The 12,053-nt window shown below is 43.2% G+C and overlaps 1 protein-coding gene across 2 annotated transcripts in view; it reads right to left on the bottom strand.

Annotated features, from left to right (window-relative positions):
- Positions 1-12,053, bottom strand: part of PRDM10 (PR/SET domain 10) — an 87,113-nt gene that overhangs the window by 53,232 nt on the left and 21,828 nt on the right. Inside the window, exons 2-3 of one of the 2 annotated variants that reach the window (XM_024740791.1) lie at positions 3,725-3,908; positions 1,164-1,328 (exon numbers count right to left, since the gene is read on the bottom strand). In XM_024740791.1, the coding sequence (XP_024596559.1) occupies positions 1,164-1,328; positions 3,725-3,793 (234 nt within the window). In that variant the 5' untranslated portion in view covers positions 3,794-3,908. Of the gene's footprint in view, positions 1-1,163; positions 1,329-1,425; positions 1,510-3,724; positions 3,909-12,053 lie in introns of those variants that run through there. The other variant, XM_024740792.1, reaches the window with a different exon arrangement.

Raw genomic sequence — 12,053 nt, forward strand, 5'->3', positions numbered from 1 at the left:
GGGCCCCCTGCATTGAGAGCGTGGAGTCTTACCCACTGGACCACGAGGGAAGTCCCATACAAACTAACATTTATATATTGGGGAATATTCGTGTCATGCATTTGGAAACTAAAATTCAGAGTCACTGGCAAAAAAATGAAAGTAGCTGTAATCGTACAGTTTTTAGCTGTGCTTCTATTACAGGTCTACACATCAGTGAGTTATTAGTAAATAGCAGTTAATAAGCTAGTAGGATCCCTCGTTTAACTGAAAAAATCTGCATGTTTTCACTGATCTGTCTTGATTAAGTTACCATGTTTGGCCTGGTTATTGATACCTTAGGAAAAGTAAAAGCTGATAATCTTGTTAATAAAATCAATCAGGAACTTCGCTAGTGGCACAATGGTTAAGAATCCACCTGCCAATGCAGGGGACACAGGTTCGAGCCCTGGTCCAGGAAGATCCCACATGCCGCAGAGCAACTAAGCCCGTGCACCACAACTACTGAGCCTTCGCTCTAGAGCCCGCGAGCCACAACTACTGAAGCCCAAGCACCTAGAGCCCATGCTCCACAGCAAGAGAAGCCACTGCAATGAGAAGCCCACACACCACAACACAGAGTAGCCCTTGCTGGCTTCAACTAGAGAAAGCCCGGGCTTAGCAATGAAGACCCAACACAGCCAAAAATAAATAAATTTATAATTAAAAAAAAATCAATATCGGGCTTCCATGGTGGCACAGTGGTTGAGAAGCCGCCTGCCGACGCAGGGGACACGGGTTCGTGCCCCGGTCCGGGAAGATCCCACATGCCGCGGAGCAGCTGGGCCCATGAGCCATGGCCTCTGAGCCTGCACGTCCAGAGCCTGTGCTCCGCAACGGGAGAGGCCACAAGAGTGAGAGGCCCGCGTAATGCAAAAAAAAAAAAAAAAAAATCAATATCAATAGTCAGTTGGGGAAAGAACTCATTCGAGGTTAGTGCTCTAACTCCTTATTACGTTTAATTTAAATAAATAAACCATATCTTCCTCTGCTCAGTTGGTTATAAGCTCCTTGAGAGCATAAATCTTATATGAATATTTCCTGTATCACCAGCAAATAGCACAGTGACTGGCAGAGAGTAAACCTAAGTAATTGGTGAATTAACTGATTAACAAACAAACTATAAACCACAGTCCTTCACATGCCTGCGCAGCTTCCACGGGATGGATGTAGACCAGCGTGTGCTCCGGACCATCCACTGACGCGTAAGAGGCACCATCTGCCGTGTACACCACCTGCTGTGGTGGACGGACCTGGTCATCGGTGTAGACAATCTGGGCCACAGTTCCAGCGTCTGGAACAAAATGCACCTGGGGCAAAAAAAATAAAATAAAATAAAATAACCCGCAAGTATGTAGCAACCACCCTTGTGGAACAAAACCTGTCTCGCAAAGACGCAGGACTGACCGAGAACATTACACACTTGCATTTCTAAAAGATCCCCACTGAAAGGAGAACTCAACTGATACGCCTTCATCTATGCTGAGTTAGTGACTTGGCAACAGGATCCAAGGACCTTGTCACTGACTTATTGCTCAATATTAGGCAACCGATTTAAAGTTCCCTTTGCCTCAAATGTCCAATGCAGGTATCTCTTTCGGGGAGTACTGACAGGGTGGTTCACTGACCCTGGAAATGTGACAGAAGATGCATGGTTGACAACATTACCGAACTACAAAATACAAATTATTTGTAATGTGAAAAAATATGTCAAGACTCAAAAGCCAGTTGCTTTCAACACATCATAAGAATTCTACTTTATAACTAACTGTGCCTTTTGGCAAACACATTAAAACAAGGTCACTTTCTTTCCTACAAATTCTTTCATACTCCAAGGCCGGTCTGGAGGCGAGTCGGTAAACGTTTGCTGACTCGGTGAAGGTAACAGAACTCTCCCTTGCCAACTAGGTAACAATACAAAAAATTCTAAGAGAGTACTTTTAAGGGGTTTTGGACAACTATTTCAGTTGTCACCAGGGGAAATAATTTTCTATCTACCAAGAACTAAAGCAGAAACTGGATTCTGTAAAGTGCTTTCGAGTAGTCAGCTTTGGAGGTTCTTGAAGGCTGGCATACAGCCTGGTATCTGATATTGAAGGTACAAAGCAGATGGTCACAGAACACATTTGGAGGAGAAATAGTTTATGTGCTGATATTGAAGTTAGACCCTCTTAGGTCGGATTCCTTCCTCTTACACTGTCTTGGCTTTAGACCTAACTTTTTTATTTCCGTTTTTTTCCAGTGGAGAATAGTAGATCCCGAAGATGACATAAGCTAATTCAATCCCCAGAAAGAAAAATGGAGACCCAGTGAAGTCAAGCACCACATAAGTAAAACAAACCTCCACTTCTATACTGAGCGCTTAGTCCAGCTTCTACATAAATCTGCTTTGCCCATGAAGATACAGTTTGCATCCATACAAGAATTAGGCTTCTAAGATATTTGCGCAGTTTTAAGTGCTGCAAAATAATTTTGTGAGTTTAGATTTGCTCATTGACATCAAAATCTTGAACTAGTTTCAATGCTTAAAAAAGAAAAAATAAAATTTCCTTAAGAGTTATCCGAACTCTTCAATTTGGTCTTCAACACCCAGTACTGGGCTAAATCAGAATTCCTGGTTGGGAGAAGGAACAGTGGGAGGAGGGGGGCAATAAAGGGTGCTGAGCTCTGCCGTCTACCATCTGGTTACCCACAAATGTGGACCCTATTTATTAATGAACTACATTTTTGTTTATAAACAAAATACACCAAAATATATAGCTACATGAAAGTAGCCTTCCAAATAGTTTCCATGAGAACCAAAACAGTATTCTCAATTATTCTGCTGGAAGCATCTCTGGAACTGTTTTGCTCAGTATTCAAACTCAGACTTTCAAATCATACCAGGTGATCAATTTTATGTATTGTAAATTTGTTATATTGCTTAAATTAAATAAGATGTGTATATTCAAAGGTTTCAATGTTAATTTTCTGATTTTGGTAATAATACTATGATTATATAATTTGACGAAAATTAAATTAAAATTACATATATATTATAATGCTCTAAAATGAAGTGTTATACTTTGGTCACATGTAAACACGGCTCCCTATGAGTGCTGACTCTTCTCAAAATTCAAATGCATACCAAAAATGCAGAGGTTCGCCTTTGCTAAGAATAGTCAAAAGAACGTGTAGCTGGTTAGGGTAGCAATTTGAAAGGCAGAGATCACTGGTTACAGCAGCATCTGAATAAGCGACTAACCTCCAGAGCTGTGGATTCAATGGGACAACTTTCAATTAGAGGTTTACATCCTGAATTTGAGAAGAAAAGGAAAAGCCACTCACTTTACAGGCATACCTTTGTACTTCATTACACATGAAGAAACAAAACCCTTTCCAGGATAACATAAAGAAAACCTCCAGTTTGAAGCTTTCAGCACCAATACCATGAAATAAAACGGAGCAGTGAAGTGGATTATGACAATAAAACAGGGGAAAGACGGAGAAGCCACGAGTGGTCTGTAGCTCCGCAAAATCACAGCACCCCACATTGCTGGAGCGTCCAAGGTGCTGAAACGCTGCCCGTTCCTTCTGCACCAGTTCTGCAAGTCAGCTTCCTCCCAACCACTCATCACTGCATAGGAGCTTCTATTTCTCTAGCTGTCAGCAAACTGTACCAACTAAAAAACTGCTGTCAATGCCCAGCTGGAAGACCACTCTTCACCTGTGCGGCATTCTCCTCGTGCTCTGCAGCTGGAGGCCACACGTGTGAGCTTTCATCTTTGGAATCCATCCTTTCTTTGCTGGACAGCGTCCTGGGCACCTAGAGCAGCTCAGGGTGAAGGACAGTCATCTGCCTACCACGTGAGTGTTCATCAAGGACAAAAAGGGCTCTCTCTGCAACGTGCCTGAAAAAAGAGAGAAAAGGACCCAAGACTTTAACTAAATGAATGCATTTTAATAAATTACAGTTTCAACCACAAAAAGGGGGGGAAGAAAGCTTTGTGAAAGATTACACACCTGGGCAAAAAGGTAAAAATGAAGAAATTATTTGGAATAATGATGCGATGTATTGCATACTTGCTCTGCTCTGGGCACAAGTTAGGTGGATGGAACCTTCATCACAAATGCTGACGGCAGTCCTCTTAGCTCTCCTGAGAAGGACGAGGCCCCCAGATGTTAAATGCAGGGAAGTGCTGGGTTCACACCAAGACTCGCTGCTGCTCAGCCAGCTCGTCCCTCCCTTGCACACTTGTTTAAAATATTTTATTTTAAAATATTTTATTTCAAAATATTTTAAAATATTTATTATTTATTTATTTAGGTTGTGTCAGATCTTAGTTGCAGGCACATGGGATCTTCACTGAGGCATGCAGGATCATTTCGTTGTGGCACACAGGCTCTTTCTTGCGGCACTCAGGCTTCTCTCTAGCTGTGGAGTGCGGGTTTTCTCTTCTCTAGTTGTGGTGCATGGGCTCTGTAGTTTGCGGCACTCGGGCTCTCTTGTTGAGGCGCAAGAGCTCAGTAGTTGTGGCGTGCAGGCCTAGTTGCCTCAAGGCATGTGGGATCTTAGTTCCCCAACCAGGGATCGAACCCAAGTCCCCTGCTTTGGAAGCCGATTCTTTCCCACTGGACCACCAGGGAAGTCCCTGCACACTTGTTTAGACACTGACTTCATATACCACCAACTCAAAATGAAGAGCAGAATAATAAAAGTCACAAAACGAGGAAAAACTGGCAGGCAGAGGGAGCTGAATTTTCTGGGCCACAATTTGGCGAATACAAATATAAACTTTGTTTCCCATGGGGTCCATACAGTGGTGATGAGTGAGAGCAATCAGACATCAACTAAACATCAATGTGCACAAAATTTACATCTTGAAACATTATTATTTTCCAAAATAGATGTTTTAATCAATCTTCCCTTCTGATGATGATAAAACACTAACATTTTAAAGGTCACATGAGATCTGCTGTTTATCAGGGCAGCCAGGCCTGATACACCTCCTCCCACCAGCCCATTAAATAGCAGGACAGGAAAGGCCAAACTGCTCAGAACACCATTCAACTAAAGGTCAGAAAGACCACTGCCCAGGGATTGTGCTGGTGGTCCCGTGGTTAAGTCTCTGCCTTTCAATGCAGGGGGCGTGGGTTCGATCCCTGGTCAGGGAACTAAGATCCCCGGTGCCTCGGGGTGTGGCCAAAAAATTTTAAAAATTGCACATCTCTTTAAAAAAAAAAAAAGGACCACTACCCAGAACCCAGCCAGAATTTTCTCCATTGTTAATGGAAATAAGCTGAGAAACATTCTTAGGCTACACGTGCTCCAACCTCTGAACCAGAATAAGGCCTATAGAAGAAAAAAAAGAAACTGGAACACCCCATGTCAGGGCCTAAGTCTAGATACAGAAAAGCCACGTCCAACAGCCTGGGAGCCTCTTTGGAGCCACTGAGGAAACTGCTCCTGCTTGGCTGCAACGCTACCATCCTCACCCCGGCCGAAGGCACCCCACCACACACACCCTCGCCCTGCACACACCGGAGGGTCCTGGAAAAGATGCCCGTGTCGCCAACAGGTGACTATATAAGCAAAGGGGCTGGGGGCACACTCTCTGGAGAGATGGAAATGTTCTCTATCCTGCATCTAGACTGGGGGATGGTTACGTGGGGAATTCATGTGTCAAAAGTCATCAACCTATTCAATTAAAATATGTGCATTTCATCATGTGTAAATTATACCCTATAAAGTTGTCTTTAAAAAAAAAAAGCATGCCTTCCTTATATAATGGTACTATCTAAGCATACGTAAAAAGGTGGTCAGGGTGAGCTGCATAGTATGTGAATTATACCTCAACAAGACTTATATTTTTTAAAAAAGGAATAAAAATATTAAGAAACTTAGGAATAAATGTCACCAACAATATAAAGATCTATAGGAAGAAAATCACAAAATTGTAAAAAAGGACATAAAAGGCTCAGTATTACAAAATCATAAAATGTTCCACATCAGAAGTGTTTTTAAATTTTTTTTATTTTTTAATAATTTCAGACAGAAAAGCAGCATAAATAGTACAAAGAATTCCTGTACTTCTTCACTCAGGTTCCCCAGATGGTAACATTTTACCATGCTTACGTTATTATTCTCCTTCTCTCTCCCTCTCTCTCTTTTGTTTTTTTAACTTGAACTATTTGAGAGTAAATCGCAGACACAAAGCCCCTTTACTACTAAATTCTTAAGTGTCTGTCTCCTAAAAACAGGACATTTTCTCACATAACCACAGTACTATCACAATCAGGACGTTAACATCAAAACAGTACTATTACCTAATTTACAGACCACATTCAACTTCTGCCAATTGTCTGATTACCATCCTTTGCAGAGAAGGAAACCCCTTTTTTCCGGCCCAGGATCCAATCTGGCATCGCACACGGTGCGTCCCGCGGACATGTCCCGTCTGTCCCCTCTGATTGGGAACAGTCCCCAGTCTTTCCTAGTTCTCCACGACCTTGACATTTTGGAAATGCACAGGCCATTTGTTTTTCAGAAGGTCCCTCAATTTGAGTTTGTCTGATGTCTCTTCATGGTTAGATTCAGGACATGTATTTTCAACAGGAATTAATACCACAGAAGAGATGTTGTGCTTTTCCCATACAGAGATTTTTTTTTTTTTCAACTTAGTTTGTCAATTGTACAAATCACTCAAGTGCACAAGGGGCCGCAGCGAGGAGCCAGGCAGGCTCACCCCTCATGCTCTGGAAACACACCAGCCCAGAGTACCTTTCTTATTTGCTTTCATTTCTAGAAAGGTGCTTATTTCTCTCGACCTGGAATCCCTTATCCATTCTTCAGAATCAACCCATACCATCAATTTGTTATCTATTCTTCCAAAGATATTTTATGCATATACAAGCAAAATTTAAACACTCCATGCCTCTGCAACCACACACAGCAGCATACTGTTGATTCTATACAAAGCAGCATCTCTTTTAAACCTTATTTATTCCATATAATATCATACCCTTTACATTGTTCCATATCCATATAGCATTTCCTCATTTGTTATTACAGCTGCATCATTTCATTATATGAATATATCATAATGTATTTAATCTTGTGTTGATAAACAGGTTATTTTTAATCTTTTGTGATGAATGCGTTTGGACACACAATGTGCTATATCTTGAATTCTTTTGAAGTCTCTGAGGGATAATTTGGAGTCAGTTACAGTGGCTGTATGACTGTAGAGTAACTATTAGTTTCTGAACTCCAGCACTGGGGCTGTCCTCTCCCTGTGCCTAGCGTGCGAGGGCCCAGGGGACACATCTGTGCAGAGGCAGAAGTCAGTACAAGACGCAGAGTGGCTACGAGCTTGGGCTCTGGACCCGGATTTCGGTAGCAATTCTGTGACTTAACTGACCTCAGGCAAAGCAAGGACAGTCTCTAAATCCCTCTCCTTCTCTGTAAAATCGGGATCATAAGGTTATTGATAACATGAAATAATGCACATAAAATGCTTAGCACAATGCCTGCTCCATGATAAACACTCACATATTAGATTTTTAAAAAAGGTTCGATCATATTGCATTTTTCTGTCTAAATGTCTGCCTCTCCATCTCAACTCGAAGTTCCTTCAGGTCAAGGAATATGAGTAACTCTAGATCTGTCGTGTGGCATGTCCTTGATCATTTGTACAGATCGGTCGCAGGGGGAAGAGAGAAGAAGACACCTGATCCCAATGGGGGTGTCCAGGGATGACTTCTCAGAGAAGGTGAATCTTCAAGGATGAACAGGAACAAGAAAGAAGAGATGGGAAGGGACAGGATACTTACTCTAGACTGAAATACCTTTTCTCTAATCTTACCAAAATAAGGAAGTATACATTACATGACATAAAATACCAGAGACTGCAGAAGGCAAGGATAAAGGGGGAGAAAAAAAGAAAATAACTACTTGGCAGATGCGAGCAAAATAACAGAACAGTTCATCGACACGTAGGAAAGCCTGCTAGTAAAATTTAGCAATGCGGATGTGAAATACTGCCCACAGTGTCAGCTCCCAATAATTTTAGAATACTGTTAGCACATAAAGAAGCCCAAGATGGTGAAAACTCTTGGACTTCCCTGGTGGTCCAGTGGTTAAGAATCCGCCTGCCCATGCAGGGGACATGGGTTCAAGCAGTGGTCCGGGAAGATCCCACATGCTGCCGGGCAACTAGGCCCATGTGCCTCAACTAGTGAGCCTGCGCTCTAGAGCACGTGAGCCACAACTACTGAGCCCACGTGCCACAACTACTGAAGCCCGTATGCCTAGAGCCCGTGCTCCGCAACAAGAGAAGCCGCTGCAATGAGAAGCCCGCGCACCACAACGAAGAGTAGCCCCCACTAGCCACAACTAGAGAAAGCCCGCGGGCAGCAACGAAGACCCAGCACAGTCAAAGCAAAATTAAATTAAATTAAAAGGGCTTCCCTGGTGGCGCAGTGGTTAAGAGTCCGTCTGCCAATGCAGGGGACACGGGTTCAAGCCCTGGTCCGGGAAGATCCCACATGCCGCGGAGCAACTAAGCCCATGCACCACAACTGCTAAGCCTGCACTCTGGAGCCCATGTGCCGCAACTACTGAAGCCCGCATGCCGTAACTAGAGAAAGCCCACACACAGCAACAAAGACCCAACGCAGCCAAAAACGAAATAAATAAATAAATTTATTTTAAAAATACATTATAAAAAAATTAAACTAATAAAAGATGGTGAAAATTCTTTAATTCAAAAAGTGTCTGGAATCTAAAGCAGTGATACAGAATACCCAGTTCTTGTTCTTTAAGATATATTGATACTTATAAGACCCACTGAGCTCCTGTAACTACTAAACTATTCAAAACAGTGTGACATTCTGCAATTATTTATTGTTTAATAAATTGTTCAAGAAAACTGAATTTTAGGTAGGACTCCGCTACTAAGTAAGTCACTTTAAAATCCTCTAGCATCAGACTCCTTATCTGTAAAACGATAGTATAAAGTGGTTTCTAGCCTTAAGCTTAGATGGGAAGCAGCAGAGTATAGTAGAAAATCCACAGACTCTGGGTTGAACATCCGGGCTTCCCCAATGACTCAGCTACTCAGTAGTTACATCCTTCGGCCAAATCACTTAACCACCTTGAGCCTCGATATTATCCTATGTAAAATGGATATGATAATTACCTACTGGTGTTACAGTGAGGGTTACATGACATATGTAAAAATCCCAGGCACAGATTTAGCGCATGGTAGTGCTCAAATGTGTCAACTTTCATATTTTACTGATGAGCTATAAGAGCTTCAGAATTTTCAAAACATTTCATATTTTTTTATTTTATTTATAAATGTATTTATTTATTTTTGGCTGTGTTGGGTCTTCTTTGCTAGGCACGGGCTTTCTCTAGTTGCGGCGTGCGGGGGCTACTCTTTGTTGCGGTGTGCGGGCTTCTCATTGCGGCGGCTTCTCTTGTTGTGGAGTGCCAGTTCTAGGCGTACAGGCTTCAGTAGTTGTGGCACACGGGCTCAGTAGTTGCGGCTCACAGGCTCTAGAGCGCAGGCTCAGTAGTTGTGGTGCACGCGCTTAGCTGCTCCGCGGCATGTGGGATCTTCCCGGACCAGGGCTCGAACCCATGTCCCCTGCATTGGCAGGCGGATTCTTAACCACTGTGCCACCAGGGAAGCCCTCATAGTTTTATAAACCTAGCAATTTATCAAATAACCAATGCCCTGTACCTGAACTTTCTTCATAGCAAGGCTTGTCATATTCGATTTCCTTTTTTATTACTACTTTTTTAACTGCACAGTTTATAGAACCCTGTTGTTCTTGATTTATGGGCGAGGCGGAAGGATGATTCCAGGAACTGCCTCAGCACTGTCCAACAGGCAGGTGCTGACAGGCTCTGTGAGCTAGGGACAGACTTCCTCCGCTCGTCTTCTTGACCTGAAAGAACCCGAGATCCACAAGCCGTACCTTGTCTAGAAAATGGCCACCTACCTTCCTTCTTTCACCCACTGTCTAAAATGTTAGAGACTTCACTTCCAGGAAGAGAAGCATTTCTATCCTCTCTAATGATTTCATTCAACAAATATTTATTAAATAGTTATTAACAACAAATATTTATTAAACATGCCAGATACTGTTCTAGGTCCTATGTATATATATACATATATGTTACATATATAATATATATATATATATGAATGAATGAATGAATAGTGTTATATAATTGAAAGTAGGAGCTTTAGCATCAGACAAATCTGGGTTCTATGCCCCCAAATCTACCATGTGCTTACTAGGTGTGATGTTAGTAAGCCACAGAATAATCCTCAGTCTCCTCGTTGGAAAATCCAAATTATCTGCCCAGCATGGCTGTTGTTAAGACTTAACAGTCTGCATTTCATCAAGTCTCTAATGCACTTTTTTTCACCTGTTAACACTTCTGAATGACGGGTCTATTTTACAACACTGGTGTCCCACCGTCGCTCTCACCCAGGTGGCAGGGAGGCTGTGGATGCACCGCCTGCGTGTGTGACCTTGCTCACAGCCCTTCATTAGTTCTGTCCTCGCTTCACTGAGTCATGTGTGTTGTCAGCACCAGACACCCTGCGTGTAACTGCCATTTTAAATGCGAAAAGATGACACTGTAATTTGGCATTAAAACTGAAAGGCATGGGAACAGCAGCTGGGCACAAATTTGATTAGGGAAGCAAATATCCATCACTGGAAAAATGACCTTGCCCAACAAACCTATGGGACTTGGGTATAAGAGACAGCGTCGTGAATGATGCTGCCTCGTGCAATGTTATTACTGAGATATGTGGAAAGACAGGCCTGCCACAGGCTGAATAAAAAAACACCGGGATCAGAACTCCCAGAATGGGTACAAGCTGTTTGGAGGAGATTCCTGGTGACAGCAGTGTGCCCTCTTTTCAGAAATGCTGTGTCCCCAGCACTCTTGATGGCACAGAGACATCGATGACCCTGAGCCAAAAGTGATTCTGAAGAGTCAGCCTCTGAAAGCGACAACATTTTAGGAATATCTTAAACAATTCATTTCACTTATATTTTCCCTTTTATGTATGCACGAGTGATGTGATAAAAATCTATGCCTAAGTAAATCTAAAAGAGCTCTTTCGACAAGTATCTATTAAAAATTCTAAGTACCAAAAAGCACTTGAATCCAAGTTTAATTGGCAAGGCTTTTTCCTTTTGTAATGATACATAAAATAATTGTTGTTTCTTACCACCAACATCTTAGATTCAAGACAACATGATAGCATTTGGGATCACGTAGCATAATGACGAACATTCGAGAAATGGTAGCAATTCTTCTCATGCTTTGTGAACATCGAGCATAAAAGGTTGAGCAAGAGCTCTGCTCCCACGGAGCTCACAGTCTAGTGGGAGGGATGGGCAGCTGGCTTCCCAGCTCACCGGGGATGCCTGCGTGGTAAAAAGGACAGTGAGGAAACGTGAGGGGGAGAAAGAAGGAAAGAGAAATGCCTGCCTTTCCAGCCGCTGCACTAACAAGGCTGGCCCGGAGCCAGACGATGGAGTGGCCCAGTGACCCAGCCTCCACATCGCCTGCTCTCCTCGTAGTTCCCACCCCACAGCCATATCCCCTCACCATCCACCAGCCTGGTTCCCACCAACACCAGCCCTTTTGGGCTGAAAGAAGCCAATTCTCCAGAAGCACTCAGGACTTGGAGTCGAGAAGCTCCCGTTTCATCACCTGCACGTAGAGGTGGAAGAAGAGGCCCAGATCCACCTTCAAAGGCAGATGTGCACCCGGGATGACAGGATGAACTATAAATACAATTTCACTTTAAAACGTTGTTATAGGGCTTCCCTGGTGGCGCAGTGGTTGAGAGTCCGCCTGCCCATGCAGGGGACACGGGTTCATGCCCTGGTCCGGGAAGATCCCACATGCCGCGGAGCGGCTGGGCCCGTGAGCCGTGGTCGCTGAGCCTGCGCGTCCGGAGCCTGTGCTCCGCAACGGAAGAGGCCACAGCAGTGAGAGGCCCGTGTACCGCAAAAAA

Source organism: Neophocaena asiaeorientalis, unplaced genomic scaffold, assembly GCF_003031525.2.
Source record: "Neophocaena asiaeorientalis asiaeorientalis breed wild unplaced genomic scaffold, Neophocaena_asiaeorientalis_V1.1 scaffold308, whole genome shotgun sequence".
Taxonomy (NCBI): Eukaryota; Metazoa; Chordata; class Mammalia; order Artiodactyla; family Phocoenidae; genus Neophocaena; species Neophocaena asiaeorientalis.